Source organism: Anomaloglossus baeobatrachus, chromosome 3 (assembly GCF_048569485.1).
Source record: "Anomaloglossus baeobatrachus isolate aAnoBae1 chromosome 3, aAnoBae1.hap1, whole genome shotgun sequence".
Lineage (NCBI taxonomy): Eukaryota > Metazoa > Chordata > Amphibia > Anura > Aromobatidae > Anomaloglossus > Anomaloglossus baeobatrachus.
In genome coordinates, this window is record NC_134355.1 from 647170252 (window position 1) to 647188999 (window position 18748).

The 18748-nt window shown below is 43.5% G+C and overlaps 1 protein-coding gene across 2 annotated transcripts in view; it reads left to right on the plus strand.

Moving 5' to 3' along the window:
* Positions 1–18748, plus strand: part of KLHL29 (kelch like family member 29) — a 1297105-nt gene that overhangs the window by 888774 nt on the left and 389583 nt on the right. For both annotated transcript variants that reach the window (XM_075341153.1, XM_075341152.1), the window contains one exon: positions 6083–6634. In XM_075341153.1, coding sequence (XP_075197268.1) covers positions 6083–6634 — 552 coding nt within the window. The remainder of the gene's footprint in view (positions 1–6082; positions 6635–18748) is intronic.

An 18748-nucleotide genomic window follows, 5' to 3' on the forward strand; every position in this document is an offset into this window, starting at 1 on the left:
ATGTTCTAATGTTCTCTTTATAAATGAATCTGCTGTCATGTTAGAATGTACAGATGCTCAGCGTGTAGTGCAACACAAGGGTGTCATTGGGGATGGTGTAGAAGGAAGACTCTGGTGATTGGGAGAAAGGAAAGGGGACAAGCTCCTGCAGTCTGTACCCTAATCTCCCTAACAGCCCCATACGGGTCCTTTTCTCCCTTTCCGACACATACCTAGGCCCTTGTTTACCTGGACTCACCCTGGCTAGTGAGCAGGCTGGCAAGAGCACTAGTCTCACCACTGCAATAATACCACACAAGGTAAGAGAGACAGACACAGGGAAAAAGACACAAAAAGAAATACATTTCTTCAATGCAGCTAAAAACTCCTCAGCTTCTTCCAGAGACAGGCTTCTTCACAGTGGTCAGCAATAGAAAGACAATCTATAACTGGCATCAGATGGTAACATGACAGTCAGGACATATGACTTTTTTTAGAGAAGGATAGTGTTCACAAAAGAGCTGCACCTTAGATTAAGGCTACAAAGAACAGTCAGATAGGAAAATGTCCTTAACCCCAGTAGCACTAAAAGAAAGTAGATACATTTAAATACCAGTTGTAGACCTGCGAATAATAATGCATTGTGACCTTCTGGTCCTAGACCCACCAGAGGTCTCCCCAGAGCTGGACCCACTCATGACATCTGCCCTCTTTACTGTATTATCCATTTTACCGAATACATATTTTGTAGCATTGTATTAGGGAATTGCTAGTCATGCGCTTGTCTAATCTTATTTTTAGATTCCGAACCAACTCTGGAGGCGTCATTATGTTTCTCCGCTGATTTCTCAGACACGGAGAGCGACGTACACATCCAGTATATAATTATATAAGCCAGTCATTATGGTAATTGGTGCATTAATAATGAGCGTGTCAATGCTGCCGGTAGCGGAGGCTTCCCCCCCCCCCTAGAAATAGCAGCTCGGTGGTTATGAGTGACATGACCAGGAGCCTCTTCGTGTAGGTGGTGGTGGCCCGGTACTGTGTGTTCCTAGGCTGGAGCGTAGAAGATGTGTGTTTGTAGAAGACATCAAGTCCTAGGACATAAATCCGGGGTAATGAGCAGGGAGCAGGGTGTCACCGCGCGGCACATTCCCTCTCGCAGGGACCCGGCTTTGTGTCATTAAGTTGTGTCATTGCACTGTCACCATGCAGACACTTCATCTCGGAGAAAAGTCCCATTCTCATGTTTGCTCCCGCAATTTGATTCTTTTTCTAATTAAGGCTCCGCATACTGTCAGACGCAGGCAGAAATCTCCCGGATTACATGTAACACCTACATCTCCATCCCCCAGGAACACACACAGTTATTGCATCCACCGTCACAGGCAAAACGAGTTCATGGAAGAATGTTAGCCATTTTGTAGATTCTTGAATGTTTTATAGGGAAACACACATATCATTGGGTCCAAAGAAAAGCGCAGTCCTGCACTACACGTGCGTACCTGTCACACTTGGGCTCACTGGTAGGTAGGGAAAACACAGCACCGGTTGTCAAAACGGATTCCGGATCAGCGTGCAGGTCACAGTAGGAGCAGCCAGTTCCAACGATCCACATAGAAGAAGAATGAGACCGCACCAATGCTGATATTTTTTTTCCGGTAATTCTTTATTCCATATACAAGGTTAAAAGGTGTATGGCAGTCAGCGGGTGGAGGAGACCTGGATGCGGCCCCTCGCTGCGGACGACGGCCGTTTCGCCTGTAATTAGGGACCCGTGGAAGCCTAATTACAGGCGAAACGGCCGTCGTCCACAGCAAGGGGCCGCATCCAGGTCTCCTCCACCCGCTGACTGCCATACACCTTTTAACCTTGTATATGGATTAAAGAATTACCGGAAAAAAAGTATCAGCATTGGTGCGGTCTCACACATATCATTGGTGCAATCTGGGGCCCAAGAGGTAGGGGGGCCCGTTACCACCTCCAAAGTATGTGGAAGTGTGCATTAGGATGAGATTATTGGACAGCAAAAGCCCCCTATACTGTTCATGCACAGGGACCCTCTTCTGTCCGTGTCCGCCTCTGGAAACACCCCATAAAATCTGACCCCAATCTAACTTCTATTTTCTCAAATCATATGTAATTTTGTTTTATTATTTTGTTTTGGTCTGCTATTGGAAGCAGTCAACAAACTTCTACCCAACAGTTTAGGTGGGCTTTTATTAAGGCTGCTTTCACACTACGTTTTTTTAACATGCATCATGAACATTTTTTTGCTGTAAAAGCGGATCCTGTTTTTACAAAGAAAAACGCATGCAAATGCATGTGTTATTTTGCAGGATCCTGCCACTTGAAGTTTATGGGCGAGCATTGAAGTCATGTGATCGGGAGTGAGGGGAACTGAACGTGATAGACTGGGAGTCGGCATCTGACAGCTGCAGACGCTGGTAACCAAGGTAAACATCAGGTAACTAAGCGAAGTGCTTTGCTTGGATACCCGATATTTACCTTGGTTACGAGCGTCCGTAGCTGCTAGGAGCCGGGCTGCCTGCTCCCTGCACACGTAACCAAGGTAAACTTCGGGTAACTAAACGAAGTGTTTTGCTTGGTTACCCGATATTTACCTTGGTTACGAGCATCCGTAGCTGCTAGGAGCAGGGCTGCCTGCTCCCTGCACACGTAACCAAGGTAAACATCGGGTAACTAAGCAAAGCGCTTTGCTTGGTTACCCGATATTTACCTTGGTTACGAGCGTCCGCTGCTCTCAGGCGGGGGAGAGAGAGAGGAGACAGAGGGAGGGGGAGAGAGGGAGGGGGAGAGACTGATCACGTCAGGCTGGTTTCTGGGCATGCTCAGTAGAGCAAGCAGGATCCTGTCTATCAGCATGCCAGCGTTCACATGCGTTTGCGGGCTGTATAGTCAGGATCCAGTGAAAAACAGTATTTGGACGCAGCGCAAAAACGCTACAAGTAGCATTTTTGAAAAAAGTTAAAAAACTGCAAGTTGCTGGATCCTCACTATAACGCATGCAAACGCATGTGAACGCGAGTCCATTGCAAATGTATTGAAATGAAAACGCATTTGCACTGGATCCGTTTTTTGCGTTAAAAAAACGTTCATGACACATGTTAAAAAACCTAGTGTGAAAGCAGCCTAAGGAGAATAAAATTAAGTTTTTCTAACTTTTTGGACATTCCTATACTTTAAAGGGAACCTGTCAGCAGATTTGAGGCCTATAAGTTGCGGCCACCACCAGTGAGCTCTTATATACAGCATCCTAACATGTTGTATATAGGAGCCGAGGCCGCTGTGTAGAACGTAAAAAACACTTTGTAATACTCACCTAAGGGGCGGTGCGGTGGAGTTGGGTCATATGGGCGTCTTTGTTCTCCGGTGCCGGCGCCACCTCTTTTTGCCATCTTTGTCGTCGTTCTTCTGAAGCCTGGGTGCATGACGCGTCCTACGTCATCTACACTCGCCAGCATTGAGGTCCTGCACAGGGCAGAACAAAGTATTGCAGTGCGCCTGCGTGGGACCAGCGAGTGTGCATGACATAGGACGCATCATGCACCCAGGCTTCAGAAGGAGGACAAAGATGGCCAAAAAAGGAGGCATGGGCACCGGAGAACTTAGACGCCCATTAGGCCCAACTTTACCACAGCGACCGTTAGGGTGAGTATTATAAAGTGATTTTTACGTTATACACATCGGCCCGGGCTCTTATATACAGCATTTTAGAATGCTGTATATAAGAACCCACTGGTGGTGGCCGCAGCTTATAGTCACCAAATTTGCTGACTGGTTCCCTTTATGTCGCTAAAGCAACATTTGTGCTGACATTGAACCACTGTAACTCTGGCTGCCGATGTAGGTGCAGCGAACAGGATTAGTGAACCCACTGAACCACAGGGGGATCCAGGCTTACCCCTTAGTGGAGGAGCTTAACTAAGCACCCACCACAAAGTGTACGCCAGGTACCACTCCCAGGGTAGTGACCGGGACTGTAGCATCTGACCACCAGGGCAGGAGATGGAGTTTGGTACGGACACAGATGCAGGTATAGGTAGTGTGACCGGCAGGGACGTAACTACAATATGTGCAGGGGTTGCAATCGCATCGGAGCCCTGCAGCCTAAGAAGCCCAAAAAGTCCCATTCGCCTATAGAAAAAGAAAAATTATATGAAAGACTTGCAATAACTGGGGGCCCTGTTGGGGCTTTTGCATTGGGGCTCATGAGCTTTACATTACACCACTGGTGACTGGGACAGACAGACAGGTGGGTACGGACAGGTATGGTGGGCACGGCAGGGACAGATGGGTGTGGGTAGGTAGACTCAGGGACAAGTAACTGACACAGAGGTAACAGGACCTGACTAATTGGGAACATTGTGCAGGCACCTCCCCTAATGGGAGGATGCCTTAAATACACAGTGACTCTCAGCCATAGCCTGAGAGGCATTTCTGAAGAATGGCGTGCCGACCCTTTAAGAGGAGAGCCAGTGTGTGTGTGTGTGTGTGTGTGTGTGTGTGTGTGTGTGTGCACGAGCGCGCGCCCTAAGCAAATTCCCGGGGAGCCTGTGCAGTATGCAGAATCCTTGGGAGGAAAAGGAGGCAGCAACACACGTGGACGGCCAGGGGAGTGTGGGGGAGGACGTGACCAGGCCAGTGCAGTAAGACTGCACCTCTCCAAGGACACCAGCACTACAACCAGCAAGGGATGCTGGGTGATTTGAGCTCTGAAGCCTGTAAAGCTGTGACTGTAATACAGGAGGTGAGGGCCTAAGTATGGGGAGTGCATAACTAAAGTCCACCTTTGCCCCTTCTTAAATCTCTGCTCATTCTGGGCTTTGGAGTCCAGTGGGTGGTCCTACTCAGTGACCACTCTCTGTGTTTGCATATTCCTACAGGAAAGGATGTCAATTACGTCAATTACTGGGTAGAACCGCCCACTGGACTCCAAAGCCCAATGTGACAGAGGTTAAAAGGAAATAAACACAAGGTACACTAAATTACTTCCCACAAACCTATGTATCAGTATACACACCCCCTCCCCACCAGCAAAATAAGCTGCATTTTCTACATGATGGGCTCTCTTTAAAGGGGAAAATGTTGTATCAGCTCGAGTCATCACCAAATCCAAAGGTGTATCAGCTCACCAAGGAATGTCCATCATTAACAAATGCAGGTGCACTGCTGGTGTCCACGAGTTTCATGAGAAGTGAGTAGAAAAAGTTTGATCCAGCACCAGCGTAATTAAAATCTCAATTACTTAATAATCATTAAAATAAGTCCATAGAAAAATAAAAATTCGATGGAAGTCCATGGAATAAGTACAGGGCAGGCAACCTGATGCGTCTCGGATGAGCTTGTGGACGTTCTCCAATGTGAATCTGAAAGACATAAAAAGAGAAAATGATTAAAGACAACACACCCTTATTCACCAATTTATTTCCCTGCATAAACCCTAATCCAAGGTCCAGTGTAATCCAAAAGCGGGTTCAAAGACGTTTTTCACTCTCAGCTTATGAAGAACAGATCATTCCTCATTGGCAGGGAGAGTGACCACTGCAGCCTCACACACTGTTCTGTGTGACAACCACAGCTGTGAACTAAGTTGACCTCATGAGGTCACCATAGGTCACTGCAGCGGATCACACAGTAGTATGTGAGCTGCAGCGGGCAGTGACAAGCTGTGACATCATGAGTTCACTGAAGGTCAGTGCCCACGGTAGTTCATGAGTTCAACTCAGTTCACTGCCTGCGGTTCTCACACAAAGTATCGTGAGAGGGCCCTTGCAATACTTTGTGTAAGAACTGCTGGCAGTGAACTGGTGGCACCGTGCATGTTGTATGAACATGGCCCATTCAGAGAATATTCATTGTACATAGACCGTAATACCTGGAAGTGTAAGGGTTACTAGCACCTCTGAGACCGACCCGTCACGCTTTGCATCTGCAGAGGTCACAACACCGTTCCCCCTCGATCACCAGATAACGTCAGCAAAGACTGAATTTCCCTTTGTACAGAAAAATGTAACATTTAATTAAAAATGCAGAAATATTAAATTTTCCTCCATCCTTAACATATTCTATTATTTTCCAGCTACCCCTCCATGGGCAACAACCGTCTCCGCAGGAACCCAAGCGTCTCTTATAGCTCATACCTACGGGATGACCCAGCCTCCTATATACAGCCAAGCAGCTAACGTTCAAGCTCCCATCATAGGCGTCACCCCCACCATCCCCCCTCACGTGGCTCCACAGGTACCACTAATGACAGCTCACTACCAGCTCCAACAGCAGCAGCAGCAGCCAGCGCAACCTCTGAGCAACATGGTGGTGAACTTACAGAGCCAAACCATGTACAGACACAGCCAACCGATAGCGATGTCCTCCTTGACCGGTATCGGCCAGGTGGCTCATCCCGGCCATACGACTATAGGCAACGGTCACATGACTTGTCCTATCCTCCCTCCGCCGCCACCTGCTCTACCTTCTGCAGCACTTCCTAACAGCGTGCCGGCTACAAATGGCCAGACCCCTCCGCAGCTGCCTCACAGTCAGCCTTTGACCGCCGAAAACCCAAATGGTGTTCAGATGCTGCGAACTATTGGAATGGGAAAGTATGAATTCACAGATCCTTGGTATCCTAAAGGTAAGCCGTCACGCCGCTTCCTCTCTTTCCTCCCTATTGATCCGATTCTGGTTGAACACAGTCTGATATGCGATTAGCACCAAGTTTCAGGCTCAAGCGAAGGTCGCAGCAGAAGATCTTTCATCCCTGATGGGTGTAAGCTCGGGAGTTCTCCACCGCTTTCTTCATCTGTGGCCTTGCAGAAGTGGTTATGAATTAAATATGAACACACACAAAATAAGAGAGAGAGGCAATTCTCCCGACGTAAAACAAAACTCGGATCTTGTCTCATTTCCCGATGACACCTACTGAGATTGCCAGAAAAGGGTTGAGTAGAATTCCTGCCGTCTGATTTCTATAGAAGGGGCTGACATGCCCCCTCTCTCCGAGTATGCTACTGAAATGCATCAGTTTGCGGTGGAGCCTGTTTTATTTTTGGTTTTCATCTAAAGTAATGCTCGGGTCCCAGAGCTCCGGCCTTTTTTAATAATGCATGATCTGCAAACGTGCCTTTTCCAGAACAAGCAGTGAAACAAGGGCCGGAGGCTCGGCGTGATGCTAACGAGTCCACAGTCCAAATACATAAAGCAGAAATCTCTTTAAATTTCACATGACTCGACAGATTCCCCGAGAATTAAATTTGCTCTAACGAGGGTCTCATCTGCTCTTGATTTATGAACCCTCCCCCCCACCCTCGTCTCGATGGGTAACACTATAAGACGATGTTAGATTCTGAGGTTGTAGATCAGGTTTTATTTTCACCGCACAATAGTCTTTGTAAGTAACGGTGACGGTGTAACGGCCCTCCACCGGGGGATCATATATTTATGGCTATGAGGGTACGACGTTACTACAGGCAAAAAAGCAAAATTGATGAGGAAGGGTTGAAGTATAAGAAAATCCAAAGTCATCACGAGTCCTTGTAAAAAGGAGCAGGATGGTCATTGGTGTCACATGGGTCAAGAACAATAAAAAGTGGCAGTAATTTTTATTTTTTTAGAATACTGTGCGTGAAAACTCATCATCACTTAGGGAGAAAAGTCAAGGTCCCCAAACCAATTAGGCTAACATCTGCTGTACCCTCTAGGATAGGTCTGTTATGTATGGTGGTCTCCCAAATTTCTGCCAAGGGAGGACATCGGGGAGAAAAGGATCTGGCCAATGGCCAAACCTTCTGATTTCCGGGCGAGGAGTTTGGCGGTAGCTCTCTCATAGAGAACACAAGCACTCAGCCACGCTGAGCGTGTATGGGGATGGGGGAGTCGGAGAGATCGCTGATAGCCAAACGATCTACCAAACATTTGGCTGGCCACAATCTGTTGCGTATGGAGGCTTAAGTATCTTTTTTAACCAGATTTTGAGATTGTCCTTTTTGTAACCAGATGAGGGCCACTAGATATTTAAAGATACCTACTGGATATTCCAATTATGTCTTATAGATGGGTTCCTGCTGTCCCAATCCAAGCCAATTTCCAAAAATCTTCCATAACTCCCATGGAAATGAATGGAGAGAGGCTCATACACGTGTAGCCATGTCTTCATTCTTTTCCTTGGCAGGCAGGCTGTAGGGGGGCTCTAAGGACCCCCCTACAAAGTCTAGAGATAGACTTTGGTCCCAGAAGTGCAAGAGGGAGTACCTCTTTTTGTTATGTCCGTGTGATTTTAGTTAGTAGCACTTTTTTTCCTTTGGGGAAAACTTTGGACTTCTGGGGATCTTTTAGAGAAAATGGGGACTCCAAGAAAAGAAATCAAATCTTCCTTGCAACTCAAAAATCTCCCAGCACTTCTAAAAGTTTCTTCAACTTGATCAGACAATATCCACAAGGGGTCTGGAAGTCTAGAATGGGGAGGGAGACCTTATAAAAGGAGCACAGCCATGGCAAAATTTCACGTCCAATCAGAGATCTCCTGGATGCCTAATTCCAGTACCTGGAATGCAGCACCAGGGTATCTGTGGAGGTACCCACAATTTGTGGGCATCATTTACCCTTGAAAACTTCCACTTTATCTCATGAGAAGAGGTGGATTACTCAATGCCAGAACCTCCTGTCGCGGGATAGGAATCTGGGGGGTAAAACATCAAATTTGAGGCCTACTCAATCTCATGGTCTCCAAAGCCAACAAATAAGGACCGATGTGAAGACACAATCCTGTCAGGGGTTAATGTTCTTAATTTGGCCAGTCATGGGTCCGTTGTGTGGTAACTCGTGTTTGTTGAGTCATTGTGATTCATCAGAGCCTTCCATTGCCTGAGGTTGTGTATTGCTATTTTAATGTAAACAATTGGCCGAAGCCATACAGAGTCCATGGGCTCTGACCAGTATTCGACCCCACTGCACCCCAAGCGAGAAGCCTACCAACATTAACCCCTGACAGACATTGAACAGGGCTGTGTCTTCACAACCGATACATCTAAAGGCCCCGTTACACGTAACGAGATGTCGTTGGGGGTCACGGAATTCGTGACGCACATCCGGCCTCGTTAGCGATGTCGTTGCGTGTGACACATACGAGCAACCGCTAACGATGTAAAATACTCACCAAATCGTTGATTGTTGACACGTTGTCCATTTCTCAAATGTCGTTGCTCGTGCAGGATGCAGGTTGTTCATCGTTCCTGAGGCAGCACACATCACTACGTGTGACACCCCAGGAACGCCGAACAACACCGTACCTGCGTCCTCCGGCAACGAGGTGGGCGTGACTTCCATGCAGCTGCTCTCTGCCCCTCCCACAGCGACGTCGCTAGGAAGGTAAGTATGTGTGACGGCTCCTAGTGATATTGTGCGCCACGGGCAGCGATTTGCCCGTGACGCACAAACGATGGGGGCGGGTGCTTTCACGAGCAACATCGCTAGCGATGTCGCTGCGTGTAAAGCCCCCTTGAGAATGAACCCACACGCTTCTACATATATAGTCACTTCTTTGGAGCACATAGTCATGTAGCGGCTGAAATTCCGAGACTCCTTTTGTCTCCGTTTCCTCTGCTTCTCCTGTGAAAAGCCGTGGGCATGAAAGCATGGTCGGCTCTGGAGCGCAGAATGCCATCACTCGCACGGTACTCAGACCACTTGCACCGTCTCCCGTCCTTTCTTCTCTCCAGAGCTCGCCTTGCATTATAATAAGATCTTTTTGAGAAGGGCCGGAGGTTCCATCTCATTAAATCCCTGAGTCTTTCAATTTCATTGTCTGGCTTAACACGCGAGTCTTGGCAAAGTTCACGAGCAATTATTGTATGATGTCCAGCGAGGAGAGCGCGAGCGGCCCAATCACCGCGGAGTGGAAACAGATATTTTTAGAGTTCATTAGTGCACTTATTTAAATTCCGCATTTGTTTTCTTTAATTACAGATCTACCGGCCCTTCCAAAGGGGAATCAGTCTCATTTGCATGTGGAAATGTACTGTGCGTTCTTTATTAACCTTTGCTTGCTACCTTCCAAGAACATGAAAATTTTCTCAAATTTTTCATTTGCAACAGGTCATGTTGTCTTCTCAGACGGGTGACGGTTTCATTTAATTCAACGTGCGAGCGGGTATAGTGTTTAATTATCGTGCCATTGTAAGTGCGGCCGGGATATTGGAATTCATGAGTCGTGAAAGCTTTGTTAATTATTTTGTAAATCGAGATTTGCGGCCTTCTTTGTGGCATTGGATTGTATTAAGAGCGGAGGTTTGTACTTGTACCATGTACACATATGTTACACCACACCATATTATATCTAAAGTATTAGATCCCCCATTTGGGTAACATCTGCCGCTGTCCCCCAGGTGCCAATATATTCAGCCTGTGAAAGGCACTGGTGTACTCAGCTCCCTGCTGTGGCGAGTGGGTCAGCACCCCACCCTACTTAAACTCCTAATATACTGCCAGTTATTGCTTGGATTTATCTCCATACTTTGGTGCTGTTAACTATTCTGATTATCCTGATCTTGACCTGGCTTGTGACCTTGACTACATCTTCCTCTGTGATCCCGCCAGACGTGACTGACTCTTCTTATTGACTGACCTTCTGCTACCCCACCCCAGATTTTCTCTGAACTGCAGTATTACTTTTTCATCCTGGTTCTGCCCCTCCTGATGCTGACCTGTCTTTGTTTGACCATCTCTGCCTCAAGCTTGCTCCTCCTGTCACTAGCTACTCCATGGACACAACCAAGGGGGCCCGTTGTAATCCACATCCCTAAATAAAGATTAAGACTTGACTGACTCTTCTTATTGACTGACCTTCTGCTACCCCACCCCTGATTTTCCCTTAACTGCAGTATTACTTTTTGATTTTCCTCCTGGTTCTGCAACTCCTGATACTGACCTGTCTTTGTTTGACCATCCCTGCCTCAAGCTTGCTCCTCCTATCACTAGCTACTCCATGGACACAACCAAGGGGGCCCGTTGTAATCCACATTCCTAAACAAGGGTTAGGATTTGACTTACTCTTCATATTGACTGACCTCCTGCTACCCAACCCTGTAATCCACATCCCTAAATAAGAATTAGGACTTGACTGACTCTTCATATTGACTGACCTCCTGCTACCCCACCCTGAATTTTTCCTTAACTGAAGTATTACTTTTTGATTTTCATCCTCGTTCTGCCCCTCCTGATGCTGACCTGGCTTTGTTTGACCATCCCTGCCTCAAGCTTGCTCCTCCTGCCATTAGCTACTCCATGGACAAAACCAAGGGGGCCCGTTGTAATCCACATCCCTAAACAAGGGTTAGGACTTGACTTTCTCTTATTGTCTGACCTTCTACTACCCCACCCCAGATTTTCCCTTAACTACAGTATTACTTTTTGATTTTCATCCTGGTTCTGTCCCTCCTGATACTGACCTGTCTTTGTTTGACCATCCCTGCCTCAAGGTCACTCCTTCTATCAGCAGCTACTCCGTGGACACAACCAAAGGGGACCGTTGAAATCCACATCCCTAAACAAAGGTTATAGGGTGAAAGTCAGGCTTCCCCTAGGGCCCGCTAGACATATTGGCTGGCACCAAGTCAGCCTTTTTGAACTTCTGACATGCGTAACACTTAAAGAGATATTCTCATCTCCAAGATCCTATCCCAATTTGTAGTAGGTGTTATAATTATAAATACCTCCAATTAGAAATGTAGTATAGCTCTCTTGATTCACTATGTCACCTACCTCATGTGCAGGGCATTGCAGGACCAAGAGTAGCTAATAATATATGCATGGTCATAACTATGGATACCTAAGGTCCTGCAATGCCCTGCACATGAGGTAGGTGACATAGTAAATCAGGAGAACTATGCTACATTTCTAATAGAAGGTATTTGCTATTATTATTATTATTATTATTACACCTACTACAAATTAGGATAGGATCTTGAAGATGGGAATAACCCTTTAAGTGCTTGTTGATTGTCTCACTCTGAAATTTTTCTAATGAGTTCCAATCCCCCTTTCATGTCATATGTGCCGTTTTTTTACTTTTCCTCATGGCGCAGGATATCCCAGTATCCTAACATGTCTAGTCACTCTGTTGACAGTTAGTTATGCCCTATGTACCTGCATGACAAGTATTGAATTTCCATTGGGAGATTCCTTAAAGGGAGTCTGCGATTATGGTGAATTTTTCCTTTTTGCATACATTTTTCTGATAACCGAAATATCCATAAGCAATAAAGCAATATTTTGGTTACTCTTTAACGGTATTATTAAAGCATTGTTCACAGTGGTATTTTGAAAATAATATATAGCCATTGTCTAGTGATATTATTTGGGCACACTCTAGCAGTAGTTTTTATTCACCATTTGGCATTGGCAGCTGCCAGTAGTATTTTTTGAGTATTTATGACATGGTTGTCTGGACACTTAATGGGGGTATTATTCTGTTTACTACTATTGCACATCCGTCATCAAGTTATTTTATTTGGGTATTTATAAAATTATTGGGTGACAATGTGGCGGTATTATTCATGTACTCTCTATTTAAGCACTTTTTGGTGGTATGGGGAATAAATTAAATTGTTATTGGAGCATCATATGGTGGTGTTAATCATGTACTGTCTATATAGCCATTTTGTATTAAGTATATGTGCAGATTTAATAGGATTTTGGGCACTGTATAGTAGTGTTAGCATTTACTTTTTATTTTGTCACAGTTTGGCAGTATTATACAGCCATTGTATAGTGGTCTTATGTAAGTATACATGAAATCATATGGGCACTGTTTGGCAGTATTATACAATACTGACACTCTATAGTGGTCTTTTTTGGGTATTTATTCTATTTTCATATGGGCACTGTATGCCGGTATTATCAAGTACTTTCTATTTAGACGCTTTTTGGCGGAATTATACACAGCTACCATCTGATAAATGCACATGACATTTTTTCAGGCAGAGTCTGTCATGGAAACTGCCTGAAAATAAAAAAAAATAAAAAAAACATTCAAAAGAATGAACATAGGCAATTCTATATAAAAGCGACTTGCTTCACAGATGTTCAGGCTTTTGAATGTCTTTTAACCACTTCAGGCCTCTAAAAACATAAAGCGGTTTTAAGAAGTGACCGGTCCAATTTTCTGGTATTTTCCACTCTAAATACAACTCAATGAGAAAACTCAGTAGACGCCCGGACATTTTTTTGGATCGTTTTGGCTTTTTTTGCTTCAAAATCTCCTAGCAGTTCCTTCATTAGTTAATGGAGTGGGGGAAAAAATGTCGGGAAAACGGAAGTAAAAAATAAAATCACAATCTATTGGAAATCCCTCCAAAAAACTGCTGGTGTTTAAAACCATAGCTGACGGCGGCCAAAACAATAACTGATGGCGGCCAGAATCATAACTGATGGCGGCCAGAATCATAACTGATGGCGGCCAGAACCATAACTGATGGCGGCCAAAACCATAACTGGTGGCTGCCAGGACCATAACTGATGGCGGCCAGAACCATAACTGGTGGCGGCCAGAACCATAACTGGTGGCGGCCTGAATCATAGCTGACGGCGGCCTGAATCATAGCTGACGGCGGCCAAAACCATAGCTGACGGCGGCCAAAACCATAGCTGACGGCGGCCAAAACCATAGCTGACGGCGGCCAAAACCATAGCTAGCGGCGGCCAAAACCATAGCTGTTGGTGGCCAAAACTATAACAGACGGCAGCCAGAATCATAACAGACGGCGGCCAAAATCATAATTGATGGTGGCCAAAATCATAACTGACGGTGGTCAAAACTATAACTGACGGCGGCCAAAACCATAGCTGACTGCGGCCAGAACCATAACTGACGGCGGAGAGTACCATAACTGACGGTGACTAAAGCCATTACTAATGGTAGCCAAAACCATAACTGACGGCGACCAAAACCATAGCTGACGACGGCCAAAACCATAACTGATGGCGACCAAAACCATAATTGATGGCAGCCAAAACCATAACTGACGACGGCCAAAACCATAATTGATGGCAGCCAAAACTATAACTGATGGCGACCAAAACCATAACTGACGACGGCCAAAACCATAATTGATCGCAGCCAAAACCATAACTGACGACGGCAAAAACCATGAAAAAAATATTCAGGAAATTACACAAAAAGATGTTTTACGAAAAAAAAAAAGGCAGAGTTTCCTGAAGTGTCTTCTGCTTGAAAAGCTGGTTTAAAAGAAGGGGTGTGCCATCTACTGATTTATTGGTACCTATAGTAATTTATATTTGCACTTTAGGGCAGTATTATTTTTCCACAGTTTGTTAGTTGTAATTATCCTGTTTGTTTTTGGGACTTGTTTCATATTTGTGGCTGTGAAAGTTCTTTACCTGTAGCTTGTTCTCCTCTATTTGCTTTTTTTTTTTTTTTTTTTAGGATGGAGAGAAAGGCAAAGGGCACTATTTTTCTGTAATAGTGGGTTACCCTTTATGAGATTTTCCCCCTGATTAGCATGCATTAGTGACAGAGGCGCCATCGTTCAGTGCCGGCTCCCGAGCTGTGAGGTTGGCGATATAAGTAGTGCCGGAGATGGTAACTTTTTCAGCACAGAACAGTGTGACAGCGCTGGGATTTCAGCGTGATTTCAAAGCGAAGCCTCTAGACACGGAGACAGTGAGCGGCTCACACACACACACGCCGGGAAACGTCGCTTCAGAATATATTTGAGAGCACGTCGCAATAATGAGACTGTCAGTCTGCCTATTCTCTGCTTCAAGGGCGTTAATTATTTGTGAAATAGGCTGCCGCAATCCTGAAGGGAAGAAGAGATCATGAAGTAATGACTCCAACTCATAAAATACAATAACACAGATTTCCATCCATAGGGAAAAGCGGGAAAATGAGTTTCCTTCTGTCTCCTCGGTAATATTTACACCATGGTGGCGCCATAATAATTAGTCTGTATGTGACACTCATTTAATTGTATCACAACGCGTTTCGCTCAATCCCGTCGTCTACATTGCACAGATTAGATCCGTACAAGTAGATATTTGTCTGACAATATCTGTTTCAGGGAAAGCTGGGTGACCGCGACATGTACCTAGATTCCATTCAGGAGTCCGAGAAAGCAGAATAGTCAACCCCATGGTTGTCATACTGAACGACCATTAGAGCATGTTCACATAGCGCGTTTTTTCAATACAGGGAAAAAAACAACTTTTTAAGGTAACTAATTAATGAGATTTCGAAGATGTCAATTTTTATATAATTTTATAAAAATAAACTTTCAATTCTTTGTTTTCTAAAATGTCATATTTTTTTTTTCTTTAAGAAGCATGTCAATTTATAAAAAAAAAAAATAATTTTTTTTAAGAAGCATGCCGATTTTTAAAAAATATTTTTTATTTCTAATTTTTTTAAGAAGCATGCAAACTTATATAACATATATTCTTTATTTTTTTAAGAAGCATGCCAATTTATAAAAAATATTTTTTATTTCTAATTTTTTTTAAGAAGCATGCAAACTTATAAAACATATATTCTTTATTTTTTTAAGAAGCATGCCAATTTATAAAAAATATTTTTTATTTCTAATTTTTTTAAGAAGCATGCAAACTTATAAAACATATATTCTTTATTTTTTTAAGAAGCATGCCAATTTATATATAAAAAAAAAACATTTTTACATTTTTTTAAGAAGCATGCCGATTTATAAAAAATATTTTTTATTTCTAATTTTTTGAAGAAGCATGCACACTTATAAAACATATATTCGTTATTTTTTTAAGAAGCATGCCAATTTATAAAAAAAAAAACATTTTTACATTTTTTTAAGAAGCATGCCGATTTATAAAAAATATTTTTTATTTCTAATTTTTTTTAAGAAGCATGCAAACTTATAAAACATACCGTATATTCTTTATTTTTTTAAGAAGCATGTCAATTTAAAGAAAATATTTTTTTTTTTTTTTTTTAAAGAAGCATGTCAATTTATAATTTTTTTTTTAGTAGGAAGCATTTCAATGCTTCTGTTTTCTTTTCAAATGAATAGGATCAATAAGATAATTAGCTGTGTTGTGGATGAAGTCCCTTAGGGCACCTGCGACGGGCACAGTGCCATGTACGTGGTCCCTTAGGGCACCTCTGATGGGCACGGTGTGGTGGATGTGGTCCCTTAAGGCGCCTGGGACGGGCACAGTGCGGTGGACGTGGTCCCTTAGGGCGCCTGTGACGGGCACGGTGCGGTGGACAAGGTCTCTTAGGGCGCCTGTGACGTCCACTGTGCGGTGGAGGTGGTCCATTAGGGCGCCTGTGACAGGCACGGTGCGGTGGACATGGTCTCTTAGGGCGCCTCTGACGGGCACGGTGCAGTGGACGTGGTCCCTTAAAGCGCCTGTGAAGGGCACGGTGCGGTGGACGTGGTCCCTTAGGGCGCCTCTGACGGAAACGGTGCGGTGGACAAGGTCTCTTAGGACGCCTCTGACGGGAACGGTGCAGTGGACGTGGTCCCTTAGGGCGCCTCTGGGCACGGTGCGATGGAGGTGGTCCCTTAGGGCGCCTGTGACGGGCACTGTGCGGTGGACATGGTCCCTTAGGGCACCTGTGACGTGCACGGTGCGCTCCCCGCTGTGGACGGTGCAGTAGTTCGGCATTTTCTGTAAGGTCTCTGCGGCTGTTTACAGCACACTTGCAGTTCTCCCTCCGTTTTGCTGCGTACAACATATTCGCAGGTACACGTCCCGGTGCCGCTATCTTCCATCTGACAGCTAAAATTGCCTAGAGAATGGAAAAGATTATCTTGTTCTGAATTTCAGAGCAAGCTAATCCTTAAGTACTGCAGTATGTGGAAGCCGTGTGTGATACGCGCTTCACAGGCAATTTGTGATGTTCCAGCGCTAAACATTTCTTGGGCTCCACAATATGTACAAAAATAATGTGTACATCTTCATATTCAGCTTTTCTGATGGCAGCCTCTCCCTCCGATGGAGAACCACAGCGTGCAAAAGGGAAGAGGCCAAATCAGCCCTGTATTCTACACGGAGAGCACACATTATACACCCAAACCCGACACTCACATACTACCGCTACATAAGTACAGTATGTAATTAGCAAAGCAGAGACATTAAAGAGCCATGCCAGACAGAAACACAACTCTACGCCTTGTGGTTCAACCTCTTACTATCCATAAGGGGCGGTAGTTAATTTATTTTTCGAAGCAGGTAGTATTATATTGGTTATATTCTTGCTCATAGAAGCAGTATTATAGTAGTTATATTCTTGTACATAGGAGCAGTATTATAGTAGTTATATTCTTGTACATAGGAGCGTATTATAGTAATTATATTCTTGTACATAGGAGCAGTATTATAGTAGTTATATTCTTGTATATAGGGGCAGTATTATAGTAGTTATAGTCTTGTACATAGGAGCAGTATTATAGTAGTTATATTCTTGTACATAGGAGCAGTATTATAGTAGTTATATTCTTGTACATAGGAGCAGTATTATAGTGGTTATATTCTTGTACATAGGGGCAGTATTATAGTAATTATATTCTTGTACATAGGAGCAGTATTATAGTAGTTATATTCTTGTACGTAGGAGCAGTATTATAGTAGTTATATTCTTGTACATAGGAGGCAGTATTATAGTAGTTATATTCTTGTACATAGGGTGGCAGTATTATAGTAGTTATATTCTTGTACATAGGAGCAGTATTATAGTAGTTATATTCTTGTACATAGGAGCAGTATTATAGTAGTTATATTCTTGTACATAGGGGCAGTATTATAGTAGTTATATTCTTGTACATAGGGTGGCAGTATTATAGTAGTTATATTCTTGTACATAAGAGCAGTATTATAATAGTTATATTTTCTTGTATATAGGAGCAGTATTATAGTAGTTATATTCTTGTATATAGGGGCAGTATTATAATAGTTATATTCTTGTATATAGGGGCAGTATTATAGTAGATATTTTCTTGTACATATGGAGCAGTATTATAGTAGTTATATTCTTGTACATATGGAGCAGTATTATAGTAGTTATATTCTTGTACATAGGGAGCAGTATTATAGTAGTTATATTCTTGTACATAGGAGCAGTATTATAGTAGTTATATTCTTGTACATAGGGGGCAGTATTATAGTAGTTATATTCTTGTACATAGGGAGCAGTATTATAGTAGTTATATTCTTGTACATAGGGGGCAGTATTATAGTAATTATATTCTTGTACATAGGAGCAGTATTATAGTAATTATATTCTTGTACATAGGGGCAGTATTATAGTAGTTATAGTCTTGTACATAGAAGCAGTATTATAGTAGTTATATTCTTGTACATAGGGGCAGTATTATAGTAGTTATATTCTTGTACATAGGAGGCAGTATTATAGTAGTTATATTCTTGTACATAGGAGCAGTATTATAGTAGTTATATTCTTGTACATAGGGTGGCAGTATTATAGTAGTTATATTCTTGTACATAGGGTGGCAGTATTATAGTAGTTATATTCTTGTACATAGGGTGGCAGTATTATAGTAGTTATATTCTTGTACATAAGAGCAGTATTATAATAGTTATATTTTCTTGTACATAGGAGCAGTATTATAGTAGTTATATTCTTGTATATAGGGGCAGTATTATAATAGTTATATTCTTGTATATAGGGGCAGTATTATAGTAGATATTTTCTTATACATATGGAGCAGTATTATAGTAGTTATATTCTTGTATATAG